The 23,403-nt window shown below is 37.7% G+C and overlaps 1 protein-coding gene and 1 long non-coding RNA gene across 17 annotated transcripts in view; one reads left to right on the top strand and one right to left on the bottom strand.

Annotated features, from left to right (window-relative positions):
* The window catches only part of abhd18 (abhydrolase domain containing 18), a 98,952-nt gene that overhangs the window by 47,643 nt on the left and 27,906 nt on the right, over positions 1-23,403 (bottom strand). For 6 of the 8 annotated variants that reach the window (XR_015753332.1, XR_015753333.1, XM_087980083.1 and 3 more), the window contains 4 exons: positions 22,045-22,129; positions 9,178-9,278; positions 4,411-4,489; positions 2,110-2,196 (listed from right to left, as the gene is read on the bottom strand). Coding sequence is in view for 6 of the 8 variants with exons in the window: in XM_087980083.1 (XP_087836209.1) it covers positions 2,110-2,196; positions 4,411-4,489; positions 9,178-9,278; positions 22,045-22,129 (352 nt within the window). In the remaining 2 variants the exon portion in view is untranslated. Of the gene's footprint in view, positions 1-2,109; positions 2,197-4,410; positions 4,574-9,177; positions 9,281-22,044; positions 22,130-23,403 lie in introns of those variants that run through there. The other 2 variants (XM_087980085.1, XM_087980086.1) reach the window with 2 other exon arrangements.
* LOC122539390 (uncharacterized) lies at positions 913-23,304 on the top strand. Of its 9 annotated transcripts, XR_015753336.1 has the most exons (6): positions 913-1,210; positions 3,209-3,490; positions 4,045-4,093; positions 4,334-4,445; positions 7,888-8,044; positions 9,614-9,815. It is a non-coding gene; the product is annotated as an uncharacterized LOC122539390 (long non-coding RNA). The 9 variants fall into 9 exon arrangements; XR_015753337.1 differs by lacking the exons at positions 4,045-4,093; positions 4,334-4,445; positions 9,614-9,815 and adding exons at positions 17,164-17,275; positions 23,114-23,304 and having other exon boundaries at positions 916-1,210; XR_015753338.1 differs by lacking the exons at positions 4,334-4,445; positions 7,888-8,044; positions 9,614-9,815 and adding exons at positions 17,164-17,275; positions 23,114-23,304 and having other exon boundaries at positions 917-1,210; positions 4,045-4,125.

Here is a 23,403-nt window from a genome sequence, read left to right on the forward strand (position 1 = left end):
TTTACCCATTAGCAGATTTTCCCAGTTTATTGTGCACAGTCTCTGTCTTATCTCATTAAAGTCAGCCATATCAAAATCTAAAATTCTAATAGCTGGTTCATGCTTTTCAATTTCAAAGGCTACATTGAGCTTAATCACGTTATAATCACTACTTGATAAATGTTCACAAACAATTAGGTTACTAATTAAATCTGGCTCATTATTAAATCCAATATTGTTTGTTTCCTCACTGCATCCAGGAAAATATGCTATAGGAAACTATCCCGGATGCACTCCAGAAATTCAGTACCTTTCTGTGCCTGACTGACTCTCCCAATCTTGGTTAAAGTTAAAATCCACACCCTTCATAATTCTGTCTTTGCTACACTCTTGCCTAATTCTATATTTATACTATCTAGCACTCCAGAGCTGCTACCAGGGTCTATACACAACATCTTGGACATCTGCATACTTAAAGCTGCAGGGTACATCAATTCATATCAAATCTGCTACAAGCAGCAAGATCATTAATATCAAAACAGATCATTTAACCAGCTGAATTTTTTTTTAAAATGAAGTACTCAGACTTAATGGAAGCAAGGAAGAAATTGGCAAAAGGTTCAAAGCCTAGCCAATGGAAAACATTTCTCCTCAAACTTGATAATGAGAAGCTATCTGGATCTTCAAAAATAGCTAACACTACCAAATGTTGATTATCTTGTTTATTATATTTAAAACAAAACTGCACCTGCCTGCTTCACTCAATTCTCAAGCCAATATAAACATATTGAAGGTTATTGTAAGGCACAGACACATGATCAAATACTCCACGGAGCACTGTGGCTCCCACACTGTGCTGAAAAACAGACTGAAATGTGCTGGAACTGAATGTTATTTAGATAACCCAGAGTTTTGGTCAATTGCTTTCAAGGTCATAAAGAGGTTTAGAATTCAGGAGTTTTACTTATTTACTACTGTGCACAGTCAAAAGAATAAATAGATTAAGAGTTCAAGTTAGCCCAATGCAAAACATAATCACTTGACTGCTGTGACACTGCCTCGTTCCTTGGAGAAACCAACTTCAGAGACATTGTTCAGCCTTCATTCAAGTATCTAACGTTCCTACTCTCTGATGGCCAAGTAATGCACTGGCAATGACCTGGAGACAAATACCGATACTTTTGCATCATCTGAGAAACACTTATGCAAGAAAGAGTCAAGTGAACTGAAGGTAACAAATTCTAGAAAGAATGCAAATAAAAGTAATGTTAATTCATCACAGTACAAACAGGAGTTTTTTTTATAAGGAATAGGTTTGACACTGTTTATTCTATCCTTCATGCATTTGTCACTATTTTCCTCATTATTTCTTATATATTCTTCAATGCATACTGACTGTAATTAAGCTTAATCAATAGTCTGAAGGAGATGAATTTTATTAATTTATATAATAATTAATTTCTGCATTTTCGCCAACTCAGTTCGTTCAGGTAGTGAGTGATTCATATGTTCAATATCTAATCTCATTAGTGGTATGTTTGCAATTGCACCCAACGCCCCTGGTTTCTGAGGGAAGGGGAAGAGTTGTAAAAGTGCAAAGTTATCACTTTTATTTACTATTTAGTGAATCCCAATGGAAATGCAGATATGTATATCTAAAAGTCCATGTGCAGATAGGATTGGGCTATGTTTATCTAATGAGTGCTTGAAAGGTGAACAAAACTTGAGGAAAAACTACTCGCTATCATGTTGTCAGATTATCACCTTTCAGGGATCAAGCCCAAAGTCAGGGCGAGCTCTTCCACTACAGGAGGCAGCTGTTGCATTTGAAGTTAGTTTTAGAAATCATGTTAAATTTTGTAATTTGAAAATAAGATGTTCATTAATCTGATGATTAAAGAAAAATTATTATAAAAAGAACTTAAAAAGGCATCCAAAAATAGATTTTCAATTTTGCTTTTAATCAAAAAGACTATACTTTCCATTGCTGTTTCTGGAAAATTCTTGGAAAAACGTTTTCCATACTAAGTGAAATTCGAAGCTCTCACATAAAATACTGAGTATAGGACAGCAACAGTTCTTATGATCACAAAAAGGTACGAAGGCTACACAAAAGGTACACAAAAGGATATAATAAGGATTTTCCAGTAGAAGTGATCCCATGCATGCTTCCTTTATCATCGGACGAGCCATCAATGTACGTCTTCGCCAGTAAAACTAGACATAGTTTTAAAGAAAATGGAATACTTAATATATGAAAAGATCACATTTTTAAACCCACTGACACCATCTTTCAAGTTGCTTGATTCAAGTAAAAAATATATACTGCACCCAGATTTATAAGTATTTATTTTGTAGCCAAACACAAGTTTCCTTCTCTCTCTCTCTCTGAAAAACACACTTCTGGAGTTTTTGCAGATACATATAGATTTACTGCAAGTCAGTAGTAACTGAACAAAAATTGCACCTTTTCTTATGACATGAATATGATATAAATACTGCACTCTAGCAATGTTCCAACTTCCAGTCCTGAATCCAGAGCTGAATCCAGATAGTGATGAATCTGACCAACAGCCAAAACAATCACCATAAATGAATGAATATTTTAAGAAATTTAAGCACAAGGACTTGAGCGATGGCAACTTTAACAAGATGATAGAGTTTAATAAAGCATTCACCTGAACTGTGTTTATTCAGCAGCCCTACAAAGCATTAATTGGAAAGAGGCATTAAGAAAAATAATTAAGTGCAAGATTTTGGCAAAAGGGATTAGAACCAATGACAAATTGTGAATTTAGTATTTGGCTATGATCTTTTACAAACTCACCAATAAAAAAAACTTTCAGTATTTGGTAGAAACAGCCCAAATGGAGGTAAAAATTCAGAAAGTTCTGGAGGTACTGTTAGCAGGTTTTATGTTCTGTCTAAATGTATATATTCTCCAGGCGGGGGGTCATAAAATTATCAATCTGGAATTGGAATCCTGTCTAACGTTTCCTTTTGCTAGATCCAGTATGTTTACAATAACTGTAGAAACGCAATCAAATCACTGCTCTGGTGAAGGTCAGTTACAACCATGAATCATGGCTTGGGTTTCCTGGTATCAACTAGGCAATGTATTCACTGTTTTTTGGAGAAACAGGTAATTATATAAGGAATTGAGAACTTTTGTTTTGTTGAGACATTTAAACCAATTTTTACAAAAGATGTTTACTTTTTTTTAAACTAGAGTGAGGTTCCGAAGGCAAATGTCATTCTCCAGCATCTCACTCAAATGACCATGAACGTGTTGCAGAGGGGTATCAAAACAAGGCTAATCTGATCTTCAAACATTTGCGATAACTGGTGTTACACTCAAGGACCTTGATCCAAAAGCAGCAAGAGATGGAGAGAGAAATAAAGAGCAAAGGGAGGGCCAAGCTAATGTATCATGCCTCCTCACAGTGAAGTAATCCACTGGAATCTTCCATCAAGAATTATACATGAATGATAAGAATTGTTACAACATGAGGTAAACCCCTCTACTAATTTAAACCCGCAACACAAAAGATTTATCCCGTGCAGTAATCTGTGAAAATTCGAGAGGCTGTGCACTACTTAAAGTCAAAATTAACAAGTTTATTTCTTAAAGTATAACAGAAAATAATTAACTAACAACTATTTACAAGTCCTTCCTCTAACCTATCTTTTACCTTCCCCTTCTACAATACTAATCTGATAAAAGTCCCCATTCAGATTTAGAAAACAAAATCTCAAAACAAGGTAGCTTTCAGTTTTCTCTGTATTCTTGTCTTCTTTTTGGGGGTTCTGCTTTGCAGGTTACTCCTCGATAAAGATACCTTTTAAGAGAGCTATTTTTCTGGGGAGCATGCAGATGTCGTTGGCTTGGCAGTTCTCCACTCAACTGTTCAATTTTCCCTGATCTTATACCCCCAAAGCATCAGATTGTGTCACTGACTTTTAAGATTGTCAATATACTAAATTCAAACTGGACTGGAGTTTGGTATTGTTCGGGGTATAATGTAAACTGATTGGCCTAGTTCAAATCTGTTTTGTCGTTTCCAGGCAACCAACTACCCGATCTACCCCCAGCAGCTGGAGCACAAGTTACGTCGTATCTTTTTTCAGAACACATGGTGCAGTCAGGTAGTTTTTGCTAGATTTTAACTCTCTTAAAAGGTCCAGTATACTCACATCTTCATAACAGCATTAAGAGAACACATGAAATCATATTCCAGAAAAGACGATGCATTTTGATAAGAGACAATAACTGAAACAAAGTGTTGGAAATAAATAATGCTGTGAATATAAAATGACCCCATCACAATTTTAAATTTACTTTAACACTGCCAAGTATTTATGAAATCAAGCTACACTATGCTGATTCATTTGAAGATTGAAATAAATTTTACTGCTGTTCTCTCCACTTACATGATCTCCAGTGCCAGCTAGATGGACACATACAGGTCGGTATTTACTCTTCCATTCTTTTGGTACTATGAATTGAAACCTGCAGCAATGGCATGTGAATAACTTCATGTTGCTAGCTGTACAATAATCTGACAATCATAAATCCAAAATACACGAACCTGGACTAAAAAAACACCTGTTTTATAATTAATATCTCAACAAAATAAATGCAAATTTTATTATCTGTTCATGGTGTGAATAAATACAATGAATAGCTCTATCTCTAATTAGAATGACTGACAGCAGGACCTGTCATGACACAACAGCTAGGATTTTACCAGCTAGTTAAGAGTAATTGAGAGACGGGAGGGGTATTAAAGTGGGTCAGAAACTAACCAGAACAAGCAATAACACACTCACCCCTCCACAGAATATTCCAAAGATAGAAACTGTATTGTTTGAACAAATTTGCCTATTAATAGCCCGAGCATGATAATGGACTTGTCTACCTGGCATTCGCATGATAAAAGAAGTTCTTACTGGTCCTTCAAGGGCATCTCAAAGATCGATGAAGTCCCCTCTGTGGTCCTACTGTTTACCCAATCATAGCTTAGAGACATGGTTGGTCCCAGCAATGGGACCCAGAGTGCCCCAGTAAAATTCTGGCCAAATGTGCTTTTGATATCCTATTTATCACGTTCCATAAATTTCTATTTGGTCTTAAATAAGTGTATTTTTTTCTTGGCAAAAGTGAGGACTGCAGATGCTGGAAACCAGAGTCTAGATTAGTGTGGTGCTGGAAAAACACAGATCAGGCAGCATCCAAGGCCTGTACTTTTCCAGCACCACTCTAATCTGGACCCTGTATTTTTTTTCTTTCCCATGCATAAAAGTGCCAAGAATCAGACAATGCCAAATATTAGAATTCAGAGAATATTTTGTTTCATAAAGCTCCTTTTAAGCACAGGGAGATGTTTCAGCATGTTGAAGGAACTATGCATGTAGTAAGTGCTAAATAAATTAAGCCAAATCTTGCATTCTTTCAGTAGAAACCTTTTCCTCTGTACCCCATATTAATCCATAGCAATCACCAGGAAATGATCTTTTTTGGGATATTCATGATTTTTCTTCAACCCACATCCAAAAAGATTGGCACATTCGAACAGACATCAACCCCAACTGAAATTACAAATCAGGTCTTTTGATCTGCATTGTCCTGTTCTATACCAAAGTTGCATTTATCCATTGGACCATCTGTAAGCTATTTCATTTTAATTATCAGATGTGAAAGACCATAAATGATTGGCAATAGAAAATTCTTTTTTTTAAAATTGACTGTTGGTTGGTTTGCGAAGCAATAATGTTAACTACCTCAGTAAACTATTACTAATACTATCCAAAACTATTACCTGCACTATATTTTGCTTAGCTGAGACTACAACACAGTGTGAAATAAAGTGTAACTAAACACACAATTTGATTTTACTACACTGAATTGGCAAATCTTTAGACCTTCAAATGAAGTCCTATAGTTGAGGAAAATTTAGCATGTCATCTTATGAGTAACCTGGCAAATGAAAGGATTTGGTTATAGTCATCACAATAACCTTTGGGGTAAAAATTGTTCTTGCCTCCTGAAAATGTAAGGTACATTTAAATCTTGCATTTGAAACTGATACTTAACGCTGGGTGATAGCCATTAAACATGGTCAGATGAGATTAAGCACAGATTAATAAAACTATATAGTAGTTCATAAAGTATTAGGGATGTTCTTTCTCTTGCAAAAGAGAGCGAGCAAGCATATGCACAGGTATGTACATGTTTACTCGTAACATACAGATAAATATTTGGTTTCATCTCATGATTAAGGTTTAAGTTTATCTTTTATTTAGGTATGACTTTGGCATTGTATTACAGCATGAAATAATGAAATGGATAAGATTATTCATTCCCAGAATGCCTTAGTGTTTAACACAGCAAATCACAATTGAGCTGACTGTGCTGTTTGTTTTGAGCTGAGTAAAGGATGTGTGATTCCTGCCTGTTGAACTGACCTTATGAAAACATTGTGAAATGAAACAGCCATGGTAGTGACACAAACGAGTCCATAATGGTAAACAAGTCTGGTGTTTTAAAGGAACTACATAATTTCGGGTGTACTTTTCATAATAAGACAGTGCCACAATGAATCACCTAGGATGTTATTCATAATTGGAAATTAATAAAATTCTTATGTTTTTCGATCTAAACAAAATGTTTATGGTTGTGTCGCGTATCCAAAGTGAAAAAAAATGGAATTCTTGAGCTTATTTTTATTAATGCTTTGTACTTGGAAACACTGAATGCATCGAGACTTGGTCACACAGAGGAAAAGTTTAAAGACAAAATGATAGGTTATCAGACTTGAATGTTCTTATCAGGCCTACTACACTTAAAGATCAACATATGCTTCATTACCCTCATGTATTTATCCAGATTCCCTCTGAATGCATCAACATTATTTGCCTCAAAAATTAAGTGGTAGTGAGTTCAATATTCTCATTATTCTTCAGATTTCTTGAATTCCTTACTGAACCTATAAGTGACCATTTTCTTTTTAATATTCTCAGTTTTTGAACGTCTAAGTAGAAACATTCTGTGTCTACCCTACAAATCCCTTCACAATTTTAGAGGCCTCGACTAGGTCAACTCTTAATCTTCTTGGAGAATGAATGCTATCCTAATCAGTCTTTCAGTTAGTTGCACCCTCTGAGTTCTGATATTATGCATATAAATCGGTTTTGCATTTTCTATGCACCTCTATACCCTTTTAATAATATGGACAGTACTCCAATGGACATCTAACCAAGGTTATATACATGTTAAACATAACTTGACTGTTTTTAAATTTTGTAACTATATAAATGAAACCCAGTGAATTGTTTGTATGCTTTACAGCTTTGTTAACCTGCACTGCTCTGTTGCATGATGTGAATCTGTACATCTAGATTCCTGTGCCTCTAAATTCTTATAGATGTGTATTTTCAAAAGGAGTAGACAGTAACTTTACTCTCACCAAAATGCAAGTTCGCATGAGTAAACTTAAAATCATTTACCATCTTCCCGTCCATCCTGCAAATTTGTCAATGTTTCTATCAAGGCATTCCTCAGTATTAAATATAACCCTAAGTTTGTTATCTACAAGTTAATATTACACTTCATAAACCAAATAATTTATGCCAATTGTAAACAATGCTTCCAATCCTAAACAAGAACCAATCCTGATCAGATGTGCCAATGGGCTGAGGAATAGTAGATGAAGTTTAATTTAGATAAATGTGAAGTGCTGCATTTTGGAAAGACAAATCAGATTAGGACTGATATCTAATGGTAAGGCCATAGGGAGTGTTCCTGAACAAAGAGACCTTGAAGTGCAGGTTCACAGTTCCTTGAAAGTAGAGTCGCAGGTACATAGGATCGTGAAGGCAGCGTTTGATATGTTTTCCTTTATTGGACAGAGCAATGAGCATACGAGTTGGGAACTGATGTTGCGGCTGTACAGGACGTCGGTTAGACCACTTTTGGAAGACTGTGTGCAATTCTGATCTCCCTCCTATCAGAAGGATGTTGTGAAACATGAAAGGGTTCAGAAACGATTTACAAGAATATTTCCAGGTAGGAGGTTTTGAGCAACAGGGAGAGGCTGAATAGGCTGGGACTGCTTTCCCTGGAGTGTCAAAGGCTGAGTATAAAGGGTTTAAAAAATCATGACGGGCATGGATAGGGTGTGGGAGTCCAGAACTAGAGGCATAGGTTTTGGGTGAGAGGGGAATAATTTAAAAAAGACTTAAGGGGCAACATATTCATGCAGAGAGTGGTGCATGTATGGAATGAGCTGCCAAAGGAAGTGGAGGAGACTAGCACAATTACAACAGTTAAAAGGCAGCTGGATGGGTACATGAACAGGAAGGGTTTCGAGGGATATGGTCCAAGTGCTGGCAAATTGGACTAGATTTGTTTAGGATATCTGGTTGGCATGGATGAGTTGGACCGAAGGGTCTATTTCCGTGCTGTACATCGGACCACTGCATATTAATAGATTTGAATCAGCGTCCTTATTATTGCTGGATGTCGGTCAAAAGCAATAACTTAATATTGACTAAGGACTACTTTACATTCCTCTTCTAAAGGCTGTCCATCACAGTAAAAAAGAAATCAATAACCAAAAAGAATGGTCTCCCTGAAGGCAGTAAATGTTAGCTTTGCCCAATAGCTTCTATCACCACATCACAATATCATGCTACAGAGCTATTTCGGTTGAGGAGTCTAATCACAGGAGAATTTTGCTCAATCTATACTTAGCCACAGAGTACTCTTTCCCCTTTTACGTGTTAAATGTAAGCTCTCTTAAAAAAAGTTACACTGAAGAATTAAGATATAAAGTAGTCACGTGACACAATATAATAATTTACTGATGTACCACCTTTCAAAAAGAGATTATCCTACAATGTTTGGCAACACTAACTTTTGATCTTGACCAAACTATGAAGACCAATGCAATAGGAAAAAAAGACTAAGAAAGGAGAAAAAAAAGCAGTCACAATTCATATTTGCATCTATGTCATTGTAATCATGCAAATTAACATAAATTCACTTATAGAAATAACCATTCAGAGAATCCATTCAGGAATATAATTTTTATATTCCAAATAGATTCAGCAATTATTTTCAATAAGGTAAAAATTTACATTTCAGAAAAAAAAGTGCAAACATGCTGAGGATTCAATTGAATGCCTTCACTTCCTTACCTTGCTTTAATCGATTCAGCCGGCATTATCCCTGGTAGATAATGGTCCAGTGGGGACACAAAATGTCCATCCATGATCTGACAATCAGTTTGCTCCTCAATCTGCAACAAACAGCTTTTGGTTACATTTTAATGCAGAAGGAACAGAAAGAAGCTATTTCTTTGATTATTTAGAATGAATACTTTCTCACTTCTAAGGCTAGACCACACCAAACACATGGACCCAGGTTTGCTAGTAACAGCAAAAGACTGGAATTTGCCATTCAACTCTTCAGCAACTGCCCACAATTTCTCTTGGGCTTATCAGTGTAACTTTGTTTAATATGTAATCTGATCCAGCACAGCACCCTCCACAGGATACCTGCGACATCTACGAGCAGGTCAAGAAACACCTCCTTTTACCATTAATATTAAAACTTATTTCTCTTTCTTTGCAGGAATTAAGTTTGGCAAAGACAGATGGGATTAATAAAGAGACTCAAAAGATTAGTAAAAAATATAAGCTTCATTTCCGTGTTCAACACCAATTAATTTGTGAAGGAACAAGACTCAACTTGTGAAATTAAAACTGAGGTCTAGACAGGATGTGAAGTGATAATTGTAATTTAATGTACCATTAAAAATTCACTTAAATATGAATAGACCTGCCTTAGTATTTGACTGGAATATCTTTGTTAGTAAACCCTGAATTTCCAAATGGCAGTGGGACACTGGAAGGATCAGTGCTAGGACCCAAGCTATTCACAACATACATTAATGACTTGGATGAGGTAACTAAACGTAATATCTCCAAATTTGTAGATGACGCAAAGCTTGGATAAAAAATGAGGAAGATGCAGAGATGTTTCAGTGTGATTGTGACAAGCTGAATGAGTGCTTTAGCTGAGTAAATATAAATTGAAAAAGGAATTGTACAATGAGACTTGGTAGTCCTTGTACCCCAGACACTGAAAGTAAGTATGCAGGTGAAGCAGGCAGTCAAGGTGGTAAATGGTATGTTGGGGGCATTCATAACAAGAAGATTTGAGTACAGGAGCAGGAGGTCTTGTTGCAATTATACAGAGCCTTGATGCTATCCCTGGTAGATAATGGTCCAGTGGGGACACAAAGTGCCCATCCATGATCTGACAATCAGCTTGCTCCTCGATCTGCAACAGACAGCTTTTGATTACATTTTAATGCAGAAGGAACAGAAAGAAGCTATTTAGAATGAATACTTTCTCACTTCTAAGGCTATACCACACCAAACACATAGACCCTGGTTTGCTAGTAACAGCAAAAGACTGGAATTTGTTGACGGCGGTGAACCCTTCTGCTAATTAAACCAAACACCCAGAAAAGCTCACCTCCCCCGTAATCTATTAAAATAGGAGTGACAGAGAACTCACAAGTTCCACTATTAAAGAAAATAATATCAATTTATTCTTTAACTCTGAAAGTGAACATTAAACAACAACTATTCACAACTCTACGCCCCACTTTCTGTTAGCTGATTATCTGCCTCCAACTCTATAGCAATATGTTGCTCCAATAAAACACTGATTAAAATTACATCAATTTAATTCCTAAATCATACAGTGACTGTTGTCTTCAGTGTCTGTCTTTTTCTGGCTGAAGATTTCCCTGGGTTGTTTTCTTTCTTTCTATTGCGAATATGTTTCACATGAACAGGTACCTTTGATAGACAGTGTTTCCTAATTTCTTGGATCTGTGTTGATGGCAGTTGCTCTGTCTGATTTTCAAAATGCCTGCCATTTTTATATCCTCAACATTGAATTGTCTCATTGCTTCAATGTTGGCAATACAATAAATGCAAACTCTATTGGATTTAAGTATCTTGGGGCATAATTTAAATTGATTGGTTAAATTCAAATTGTTGTCAAAACAGCAACCAATTCAGGTATCCATTTCACAGCCAAATGTTATATATTTTCAGTTTTCCAGTACTCTCTGAGATTGTTATTTAGTCATACGACAAGTGGTTGTCAGATCTCAGTGCAGAACAGCATTCACGCTCTCTTAAAGGTACAATACAGACCTTCAACTTCATAACAGTGCAACCACACCTAGAATACTGTGTGCAGTTTTGGTCTCCTTATCTGAAGAAGGATGTTCTTGACATATAGGGATTGCAGCAAAGTTTAACTAGACTGTTTCCTGGGATGGCAAGACTGATGTACAAGGAGAGGATAAATCGGTTAAGATTTTATTCACTAGAGCTCAGAAGAACGAAAAGGTATTGCATAGAAAGCTATAAAATTCCAACAGGATTAGACAGGGTTGATGCTGGAAGGATGTCCTCGATGACAGATGAGTCCAGAACTAGGGTTTACAGTCTAATCATTTAGGATTGAGATGAGGAGAAATAGCTTCACCCAGAGAGTGGGGAGCCTGTGGTATTTGGTACCAAGGAAAACAGTTGAGGACAAACATCGTACAGTTTCAAGAAGGGATCAAGAAATATGAGGGAACAGGTTATTGAATTATTGAACCACAAATATAATGATTGGCAAAACTGGCTCAAAGGGCCAAATGTCCTGCTTCTTCTATTTTCTGTTTCTCTGAAAGCATGGATGCCAAAAGTTGAAGAGTTTCTCCATTGCAATGAGTAATTTTAGCATCCCCTTATTTTGTCCAAATTTTGCACAGTTAATAAGTACTTCTGACTCAAGATGTCAGACAATCTTTCTCAGCCTTAAGTACTTTCAATGATGGAGTATTCTAAAATTCAATACCCTTTTGAGTAAAGAAATTTCTTCTCAGTCCTGAACCATCTGTTACTTATTCTGAGAGTAGATTCTCTAGCTAGTATCAGGATGGGGAGGGGAGCACCCTATAATTGTCGTAACTTTTTATTTGTCCTCAAATTAGAGTGTAGGTTTGCTCACTGAGCTGTAGGTTTGATATCCAGAAGTTTCATTACCTGAACAGGTAACATCATCAGTGGCGACCTCCAAGTGAAGCAAAGCTGTTGTCTCCTGCTTTCTATTTATATGTTTTTTTGTCCTGAATGGGGTTCCTGGGGTTTGTGGTGATGTCATTTCCTGTTCGTTTTCTGAGGGATTGACAGATGGCATCTAGATCTATGTGCTTGATTATGGCGTTTTGGTTGGAGTGCCAGGCCTCTCGGAATTCTCTGGCATGTCTTTGCTTAGCCTGTCCCAGGATAGATGTGTTGTCCCAGTCGAAATGGTGGGTTTTCTTTCCTCCATGTGTAGAGCTACGAGGGAGAGAGGGTCGTGTCTTTTTGTGGCTAGCTGGTGTTCGTGTATCCTGGTGGCTAACTTTCTTCCTGTTTGTCCTACGTAGTGTTTGTGGCAGTCCTTTCATGGAATTTTGTAGATGACGTTGGTTTTGTCCATGGGTTGTACTGGGTCTTTTAAGTTTGTTAGTTTTTGTTTGAGAGTGTTGGTGAGTTTGTGTGCTACTAGGATTCCGAGGGGTCTTAGTAGTCTGGCTGTCATTTCTGAAACTTCTTTGATGTATGGTAAGGTGGTTAGGATTTCTGGCTGTGTTTGGTCTGCTTGTCGTGGTTTGTTCTTGAGGAATCTGCGGACTGTATTTTTTGAGTATCCGTTCTTCTTGAATACGTTGTATAGGTGGTTCTCCTCTGTTTTCCGAAGTTCGTCTGTGCTGCAGTGTGTGGTGGCTCGTTGGAATGGTGTTCTGATACAGTTTCGTTTGTGTGTGTGGGGATGATTGCTGATGTAGTTAAGTATTTGGTCAGTGTTTGTTGGTTTTCTGTATACGCAGGTTGGTAGTTCTCAGTTGTCCTTTCTTTCGACTGTGACGTCCAGGAATGCGAGTTTGTTGTCGGTTTCTTCCTCCTTGGTGAACTTTATGCCTGTGAGGGTGTTGTTGATGATGTTAAATGTCTCTTCTATGTTGTTTCGTTTTGTGATGACAAAGGTGTCATCTACGTAGCAGACCCAGATTTTTTGTCTGCTGGTTGGTAGGGCTGTTTGTTCTAGTCTTTGCATTACTGCTTCTGCTATGAATCCTGATAGCGGAGATCCCATGGGTGTGCAGTTGGTTTGTTCACAAACCTTGCAAAAAATTCCTTTGCAATACAAGCCAACATGTTATTTGCTCGTCCGATTTGTTTGCTGTTTAACCACACACCAATTTTTTTCTATCCTTGTATGAGTACATCCAAGTCCGAGTAACATTATTAGAAGTTTCACGTTTATTAAAAAACATTCTAATTTTCTATTCTTATAACTTCACACCTCCCAACATTGTATGCAAACTGTCATCATGTTGTCCACTCATTTATTTCTCTCTCTTTCCAATTGTCTTGTATCTTCCTCTCAGTTTGCATTCCCTCCCAATTTTATACTGTCACTAAAGATAGATATATTAATTTTTGTCCCTGTGTCAAAGGCGTTAATTACAGTGATAAGTGGATGAGGCCCTAACACTTATCCTTGCAGAACTCTACCAGTTACATCCTGCCAACTAATTCATTACACTTTCTATGGTTTCTGTCAAGACATTTTCTTTCTCACTGCATTGATTCTATATCATGACCATTCCAATGCTTCTGATGTGCCTCCTTTCTCCCACAACTGAAGATTTCCTCAAATGTCTGTCAGGGCACAACTTTTTTTTTGAGATCTCCTTACAATTTTCTCAAAGGTTACATTTTGTTGTCTGGGAGCTGCTTCTGGTTCAGAGCTTTTCATTCTCAGTAATTCACTTATTAGGTTTCGCTGTCACATGGTAATATTACCTTCTGAGTGTTAACATTTGGATATTTGGACTCACACAAAAGGAAAATTAGAAGAAGTCATCAACATCCTCAATAATAATCAAGTGTAATAAACTTAAAGCCACAACACACCAGGAAAGCATTCGTTTCCTGGACACCATGGTATTTAAACTGGCATGTGACAAAGCATAAGTCAGTGCAAGATTTCTTCCTACCAAAATAACTGACACATTTCTACACACAAAAGCCATCAGCCCAACCACATCTCCCAGATTGGTGAGGTCATAGTTAATGAGCTTCTATCGCATGTCACAAAGCTGGAATATTTTAATCAAGGAGTTACTACCTCTTATAATGCAGCCCCTTGTGGCCTTCCTCACAACCCCATTTCCCTTCCAGGCTTCTATTTCTCTCCAAGGCAACACATCTCCTTGCTTCCTCTCATTTTATCTACACCACTCCTTTGCAGCCCTCCTGTATTCCTGCATCCCATTTTCAGCCTCCTCATTCATCCATCCCAATCCTATTGTCCCTGCAGTTTCCGAAATTCCTCCACCAAACCCCTAGCAGCCTTGTTGATTGCCCCCACTGCTTCTATTTTTAGTTGACAGAGGAAATGTTTGCAACCAGTGAGTTCCACAAACATGGCACAATGTGACACTGTCTGGCTCCTTTATCACTTTTGATGTGCAACTGTCAAGAGCTATCATTTTTCTGTCAGTTAATTTGCAATCCATGTGACAAGCAAACTTGAACCAGCAGAGTTTCCTTAAATTTAAAACACATCACTGCATTGGATTGTTGTAAAATAAGGACAAACTTCTTAAGTTTTTGGAATACTTTGGCATTGTTAGTAGGTGGAAGTGTGCACATAATGGGTGAAAGGGAGAATGATTCGGCCAAGCCTCAGAGAATGTATAGCAGGATGGACTAGACAAAAGAGCCATGGGAGATAAGCTAAATTCTTTGAAAGCACTTATTTTGTATATATTTCTCAGATTATTACAGAGATTGAAAGTAGAGCTGGTTGGAAAATTTTCATGAACACTTTCTATTTTTAGATCAACAAACTGATATGTCAGTCAGCAATGATCAAATACCACCTGGTTGGTAAAACTTCATGTGATGAGAAAATATAGGAGAGAGTAAGAGAAAGACCAGTTGCATTCAAAAATGATACTGCACAGATAAAAATGACAAAATGGTCCAAATGTCAATTCAATTTCCTTAGTTCAAAAGAAATCAACATTTTGTCCATCATGGTTTGCAACCTTAAGTTACTTGAACCCACAAAATACCGCATTAATGACAATACATCAGCAAACAATAAGTCTGAGGCAAAAATAGAAATTGTTGGAAAAGCTCAAGCAATCTGAGCATTTCCAGCAATTTCTGTTTTTGTTTCTGATTTACAGCATTCACAGTTCATTCAATTTTTACTAAGTATGATGCTATTACATCATACACAATCATTACCTACCACTCTCCCCCTTTCCTTAATTGTTTATAATTTACATAGATGATTTAGAATTGAGGACCAAGTGTAGGTGTCAACGTTCGCAGCTGACACAAAGAGGAGTCATACAGCAAAGTGTGCAGAGGACACAAAGTCTGCAAAGGGATATAGATAGGTTAGGGGAGTGGGCAAGGGTTTAGCTGATGGAGTACAAAATGCCCGCAATGCCAAATGTGAGGTCATTTTGGTAGGAGTACCAGTAAAATGGATTATTATTTAAATGGAGAAAAATTGCAGTTTGCTTCTGTGCAGAGGGACCTGGTTGTCATTGTGCATGAATCACAAGAGGTTGGTTGGCAGGTGCAGCATGCAATTTAGGCAGCAAATGGAATACTGTTCTTTATTTCTAAAGAGATGGAGTTTAAAAACAGGGAGGTTATGCTGCAGCTGTGTTGGGTATTGGTGAGGCCACACCAGAAGTATTGCACACAGTTTTGGTCTCCTTACTTAAGGAAGGATCTACTGGCATGGAGGGAATGCAGAGGAGGTCCACTAAGGTGGTTCCGGAATTGAGAGGGTTGGCATACGAAGGGGAGATTAAGTAGACTGGGACTATATACATTAAAATTTTGAAGGATATGGGGGGATTTTACAGAAACAGGTAAAATTATGAAGGAAATAGATAAGGTAGAAACGTCTTCACCCAAAGGGTTATGAATTTGTGGAATTCCATGGCCAGTGAAGCAATTGAGGCTACCTCGTTGAATGTTTTTAAGGAAAAGATAGATTTTTGAATAAAGGGATTAAAAGGGCTATGGTGAGCAGGCGGGTAATTGGAGCGGAGTTCACAAAAAGATCATCCATGATCATACGGAATGGTGGAGTAGGCTCAGTGGGCCCGACGGCCTACTCCTGCTCCTATTTCTTATGTTATGAACAACTTGTATTAAGGAATATTTAAACTAAGACTTGGCTTTCTTTAAGCCATATCTTTCATATAAAATCAAATTTCAACATGACAGTTTGCAGCTATTAATGTACCAATCCAATTTACCATACTCTATTTATTCAGTTATAGACACAACCTTAATGTAGACTTTTACTTTCTCTACCATTTTAAATCCACCTAATAGATTGCTATTTCCTCTTACTTGGCTGCTTTCTATTATTCATCTATTCCCTTCTCTAGCTGGTACCCTAAGTATTTATATCATATTCATGTTTACTACCTCTATTTGCTAGTTTCCAACCCTTTCCGAAGTACCTTAAACCCTTCCCAACCACATTACAGAAATGACAGTGGTGCCAGTCCTACTGAGGTGCAAATTGTCTCTTGATAACAGCAATTGGCTTCTAACCTAGTCTCAATGCACTATTGGTAAAAGTCACTGGGAAAAGTCACAACAAAAGGATGGGAGTGGAAACAGGGTGGTTAAGAAGGCATTTAGCATGCTTGCCTTCATTGCTCAGACATTTGAGTATAGGACCTGGGATGCCATGCTGAGGGTGTACAGGAGGAATCGTCTGGGGTACGATGTCCAGTTCTGTTTGCCCTGTTATAGGAAGGATATTATTAAGCTGGAGAGGGTTCAGAAAAGATTTACCAGGATGTTGCCTGGAATGGGGGTTTTGAATCATAAGGAGACGCTGCATAGGCTGGGACTTTCTTTACAGAAGCATAGGAGGTTGAGGGTTGACTTTATAGAGGTTTATAACATCATAAGGGGTATTGTGGGAGATTTCAAGACTAGGGGGGAATATTTTTAAAGTGGAGGACAAAGGTTTTAAAAAGGCATGACAGGCAACTCTTTGTTTTACAGAGTGGTTCACGTGTGGAAGGAACTTCCAGAGAAAATGATGGATGTGATTACAGTTACAACATTTAGAAGTACATAAATAAGAAATGTTTGGAGGGATCTGGGCCAAGTGCAGGCAAGTGTGACTAATTTAGTTTGGGATTATGGTCGGCATGGACTGGTTAGACTGAAGGATCTGTTTCCATGCTGTATGACACTATGACCAGGAAGACAGCGGACTTTTGGGGGGAGGGGTTGGGTGGTCACATCTTTGCTTGACATGCTTTTTGTCCAACACTGCTATATAGAGATGATGAGAATAATGTTATTTTTCACATTTGCACAAGATCACAGTGGCTGGCTACTACTTTCCAAACCAAGTATTAATTTGATAGGAACATAGTGAAATATATTGCTGTGATACAATGCACCAGAGACACAATGTAGTTAATTGTGTACACAATGTAGATATGTAGTTAGTTATGCTATTCCATTCCATGCCCAATAGCCCACTTCATAAAAACAAGTTCCTAAGTTCTCCTCAGAACATACAAGTATAGACCATTTGACCTCTCAATTTTGTTGTGTCTTTCTAGATCAGGGCTGATTATCTACTTCAATGCCATTTTCCTGCACTTTCCCATACCCTTTGATATAATTTTTACCTAAAAATCAATTGATCGCTCTCAAAAATAGTCAATAACTAAGTTTCCATACCCCTCTTATGTACTCACTACTCAGTTTTTTTATTCACTTGTGGGATATTGGTATTGTTGGTTGGGCCAACATTTATTGCCCATTACTAGTTGCCCTTGATAAGGCAGTGGTGAGCTGTCTTGTTGAATTACTGTAGCCCATGTGCTGTAGATAGATACACAATGTTATTAAGATGGGAATTCCAGGATTTTGACCGAGCAACAGTGAAGGATTGGTGATAAAGATCCAAATTGGAATGGTAAGTGGCTTGGACGGGAACTTGAAGGTGGTGGCATTCCCATCTAGCTACTGCCCTTGTCCTTCTAGGTGGCAACTGCTGTGGATTGGAAGGTCCTGTATAAGGATCTTTGATGAACTTCTGCATTGCATCTCGTAGATCGATTGCATCTTGTAGATGCTACTGAGCATCAGTGGTGGAATGACTGAGTGTGGACATGGTGCCAATCAAGGGGGCTGCTTTGTCCTCGATGGTGTCAAGCTTCTTGAGTGTTGCTGGAGCTGCACTCATCCAGCAAAATAAGGAGTATTCCATCACAATCCTGACTTTTGATTTTGTGGCTGGTGGTCAACCTTTGGGAAATCAGTTGGTAAATCACTTGCTGCAGTATTCCTAACCTCTGACCTGCGCTTGTAGCGACATATACATTTACATCTAGCAACTCAACCAGTTGAGTTTGTGATCAGTGATAACCCTTCCCCAGGATGTTGATATTGATAGAACCAGTGATGATAATGCCATTGAATGTCAAGGAGTGGTTGTTAGATTGTGATTAATTGGAGATGGTCACTTTATGGCGTATATGTGTTGCACAAATGTTACTTGCCACTTTTCAGACAGAGCCTGGATATTATCCAAGTCTTGCTGCACTTGGACATGGAATGTTCAGTATCTGAAGAGTGGCATGTTGTGCTGAACATTATGCAGTCATCCGTGAACACTCCCACTTCTGCCTTTATTTTTTTTTTAGGAAGATAGGAAAACACCTGGGTGGCCAGTGACAAACACGGCCCTTCACATCAAAGGGCAGTGAACGCTGCTGTTTTTTTTTCTCTCTTTTTTTTTTTATTAACCCCCACACTACCGCCTAACCGCGGTAGTGCTTATTTTTTTCCCCAGCACCCATGGTGTGTGTGTGTGTGCACGTGTGAGACACAGTGAAAGACGCAAATGCACGAATCTACTTCTGCCTTTATAATGGAAGGATGGTCATTGACAAAGCAGCTGAAGATGGTTGGGCCCAGTCTCCTCAATGACCATTTGCCTTCCTAATTGCTTGCTGCACTGATACATTTCCCATGACTACATCTGGCTAACTGGCTACTGTTCCCAGTTTTCTCTCTCCCTCTTCTTTCAAACATTATGATTACATTTGATGCCTTCTCTGATCCACAGTATCATTCTAAAATCCAGAAAACTGAGAAAAATTTTCAAAAAACACAGCCACTAATGCTACAGCAACCTCTGAGGCATAAAGTTCATTAGGTTCTAGGGATCTGTCAGATTTCAGTCCCATTTATTAGACAAGTTCCATTGTCTTTACTAATAATATATTCCTCATTTTTACCTGACCTTACCATTTTCAACATAATAAATTTCCAACTGCAGATACAGTTTTGCCTGATAGCTTAATATTGAACAGGCAAACGTTCTTAGTAGTTATATGCATGAGCTAGCTGCAGAGTTCAGGAGGCACTGAATATGCATAGTGAAAGAAAACAATGATTAACAAATAGCATCCATACCCTCAACCGGTCTTTATTCTTATTTTGGATATGAATAGATATGCATATGTGAAACCAATGTAAATTAATCTTTAACCTCATTCCTGATGAAGGGCTTATGCCCAAAACGTCAATTCTCCTGTTCCTCGGATGCTGCCTGGTCTACTGTTGTTTTCCAGCACCACACTCTTGACTCTGACCTCCAGCATCTGCAGTCCTCACTTTCTTGTACTTAATCTTCAACCTCCCCACCTAAATTTCTCAACACTTGTAGTTTTGCTTTGATCCTGTGAATAGCAAGTGCCACCCAAAGATTGTAAGGGTATGTAAATTGACAATGGGTTTTAACTTTCCAAACTAAAATTTACAGAAAGATGACTAGAGGCAGCTACATATTGTTCCATAGATATGGGAATATTGAGCTATGAATTGAGTCATGACTATTGTGTTATCTGAATGAAGTCATGATTGAGTCAGAACATTTACCAAATAAACATCGGCAAGAGTGAATCTACTGTTCATATTTGACCACAAACTCAATTCTAACAGAATCCAATATTGTGCAACCTCAATATCTTGCTTGATCTCAAGCCAGCCTTCACTATCCACCCATCAATTACATAATTTATTTCTATTTTTATTAAAACACGTAACCTACCTCTTCAAACTACCAAACATTTCTTAACATTCTCTTAATCAGCCTTCAGGATCTTTAAAAATGTTAAAATTCACAGCAACTGCAGAATTTAATGCCCTCTTGTACTAACTTACACAGAGTACTTGTTTTCACTAATCTCCACAGTCCACTAACAATTGGCAAGTCACGGGCTCAAGCTATCTTCTGTCTCTACCTGCCTCCATACCTAGATCCCAGCAAATGCTTTTTGTTCTTAACTTTGGGCCATTTCTCTCACACCCTCTCTCTGTACTATCAATAGCAGCATTTCAGTCCTACTGAATTCAATTCCTGTCCTAAGTCCTTCACTCTTGCTAAATTTCACAAAACCTTCCAAACAGCATTCTCTAAACCAATAGCGTTATTATAGTATTGCTGTAATCTTTCTCAATTTGCACAATGTCAAAGTGGATTTGCATTCTTTGTCAAGTGATCCCTACATTATAAGACTCAACATCAGCATAAGCTATTGGTAGAAAATGCATCATGGTGCAACCGAATTCAACTGGAAGCAAACATTGCTGCATGCAATAGAATCTAGAATCCCTACAGTGTGGAAACAGGCTCTTTGGCCCAACAAGTCCACACTGACCCTCCGAAGAATATCTCACCCAGACCACATTCCCGTACCCTACTGCTCTACATTTACCCCTGACTAATGCACCCTAACCTAAACATCCCTGAACACTATGGGCAATTTAGCACGGCCAATTCACCTAACCTGTGCATCTTTGGATTATGGGAGAAAACAGAGCATCCATAGGAAACCCACGCAGACGTGGAGAGAATGTGCAAACTCCACACAGACAGTCACCCGAGGTTGGAATTGAACCTGGATCCCTGGTGCTGTGAGGCAGCAGTGCTAACTACTGAGGAATAGATTGAATTAGTAAACCTACAATGATACAAATACAACGTAAGCTGTTCTCAGAAGGTTCACTGGACAATACTTGAGTGGGTGGGTTGTGTAATGGGGAAAGGTTGGAAAGGCTAGGTTTGTACCTGCTATAGTAGAGTAAGAGGCGACCTGATTGAAATGTACAAAAATCTTGGAATTTCTAAAAACGTAGATATGGAACTGACATTTCCACTTTGGGGAAGATCTTGAATTTTGGGTCATTGGTTAAAAATGAGGGGAATTCGATTCTTTTAGAGGACTGTGTATCTTTGGAACTCTTGCTCAAAATGGCTGTAAAAGCAGAGGCTTTGAATAGTTATTTCTTGATAGGAAAAGGGGTCAAAGGTTAACAAGGGTGGTTGGAAATTTGGAGTAATCATATCAGCCACGATCTAACTGAATGATGGAGCAAGCTTATGAGATGAGTGGCCTTCCCCACTCCTAATTCAAACATGTGTTTGTTCATTATGAACACTGTACTTAACTACCCATGAGAAATTTTGTATGATGTCAGATCAGCCTGAATCCACAATGAAGACAAGAATTTGATTTACTGAGACATACAAATGAGACAAAGGTTATTTAAGTTATGTTTTTCTTTGTGTTTAAAACCTAAGTTGCTGAAAAAGGTCAGCAGGTCTGGCAGTCTGTGGAGAGAAATCAGAGTTAACATTTCGGGTCAAGTGACCTTTCCTTACAAAGGCTAACATTAACTCTGATTTCTCTCCACAGATATTGCCAGATATTGCCTGCTGAGCTTTTCCAGAAATTTCTGTTTCTGATTTACAGCATCTGCAGTTTTACCTGAATTATATAATATCTTGTCCAACAGTGCAATCGAAATAAAAAAATCACACCTCTACAAAAGGCTATTTTGTCACTAACAGCTTACCTTATCAATGAATATGGGGTAGTCTTTTGGGACCAAATGCTGACATTTTTCTCGATTTCCTATTGTTTTCCTAAATTCAAACAACCTAAAATTTAAAAAAAACAGTTACAATATTTTTTAAAACTATTCAATTAAATACAAGTCCAATGCCAACCAGAGGTATAACTATTGGCATCCAAAGGAATATACAGAAACTTCTTATTGCTTATTTCAAGCTGCAATTTTTGATATTTAAAATTGTTGATTGCTATCAACTACAAATAGCACTAAAAAGTACAATGTTTGGCATAACAATTTAGAAACTATTAAAAGTCTAAGAATAAATCCTAAAGGAGTTTAATTATTTGATGAAGATACTTACAGCAATTTAAGCAAGCATATGATGCCAGCATATTGGAATATCCAATAATACTACATTCACACTACATTCTACTGAACTCTTAATTTCAATTACATTACAATACAGAGGCATTAGCATGCACAATACATTTTCGTCTAAGTTTGTTTTCCATGACTGTTTCCTCTCTCACACACACTACAAACAGAGTGGGGCTATTTGCCCCACTATATGAAACCTTCAGTCCCCTCCTTCTATACAAGTCATGGCAGCAGTTTCACAGCAAATATCCCTGGGACAGCCGCAAAATTATTCAAGATGGAAAAGACTGAAGCAAAAGAAAGCTGAGCATACTTCATACATATACAGAGGATAATGCTTAGACTTAGAAAATAGTACACTCCACTCCATCCCAGATTTGAACAACTGTAGAGGATACACAACAGGAGAAAAGAGCAAGGTCATGCTAGACTGACATTGGGAGAACAAGCAAATGTAGAACACTTGACCCTGTTGTAACCACTCCAAAATTTCAACATCAGAAAAAAAAATTCATTTATCCAGTGCATTAAAAAAAAAGAGTATATGCTACATCCTATTGATTAAATGTAACTCAATTTAGATTTTTGAGTGTCACCAGATCAGCTCATTCATCAGGTAACTGATTATATTTCATCTATTTATAAGAAAACTTTTAAAGTTATATTAAATTTTGTTTCTGTTTTTCCAAAGCACCGTTGCATTAAATTTCACCCCTACCTCTACCATACTTCAGTCAAAACAAGCAGCCAGTCTGAAAAGAAAAGTTTATTTACAGACACCAATTAAGCTTTACAGCAACTGAATGACAATTTGCTTCAACACTGCTGAAAAGGATGTAATCATTTCCCCAAATCACAAGAACTCTGAATATGAAGCCAGTCCATGTATTCATGATCAGTCCTGAAAAGTATAAGTGGATGACGAGGACACCTCAACAGTGTGAGTTTAAAATCACGTAAAGTCAAATGCTATAGAAAAGT

The sequence above is a fragment of the Chiloscyllium plagiosum genome, unplaced genomic scaffold (assembly GCF_037043375.1).
Source record: "Chiloscyllium plagiosum isolate Xiang-an unplaced genomic scaffold, Cpla_swu_hap1 HiC_scaffold_36, whole genome shotgun sequence".
Classification (NCBI taxonomy): Eukaryota; Metazoa; Chordata; class Chondrichthyes; order Orectolobiformes; family Hemiscylliidae; genus Chiloscyllium; species Chiloscyllium plagiosum.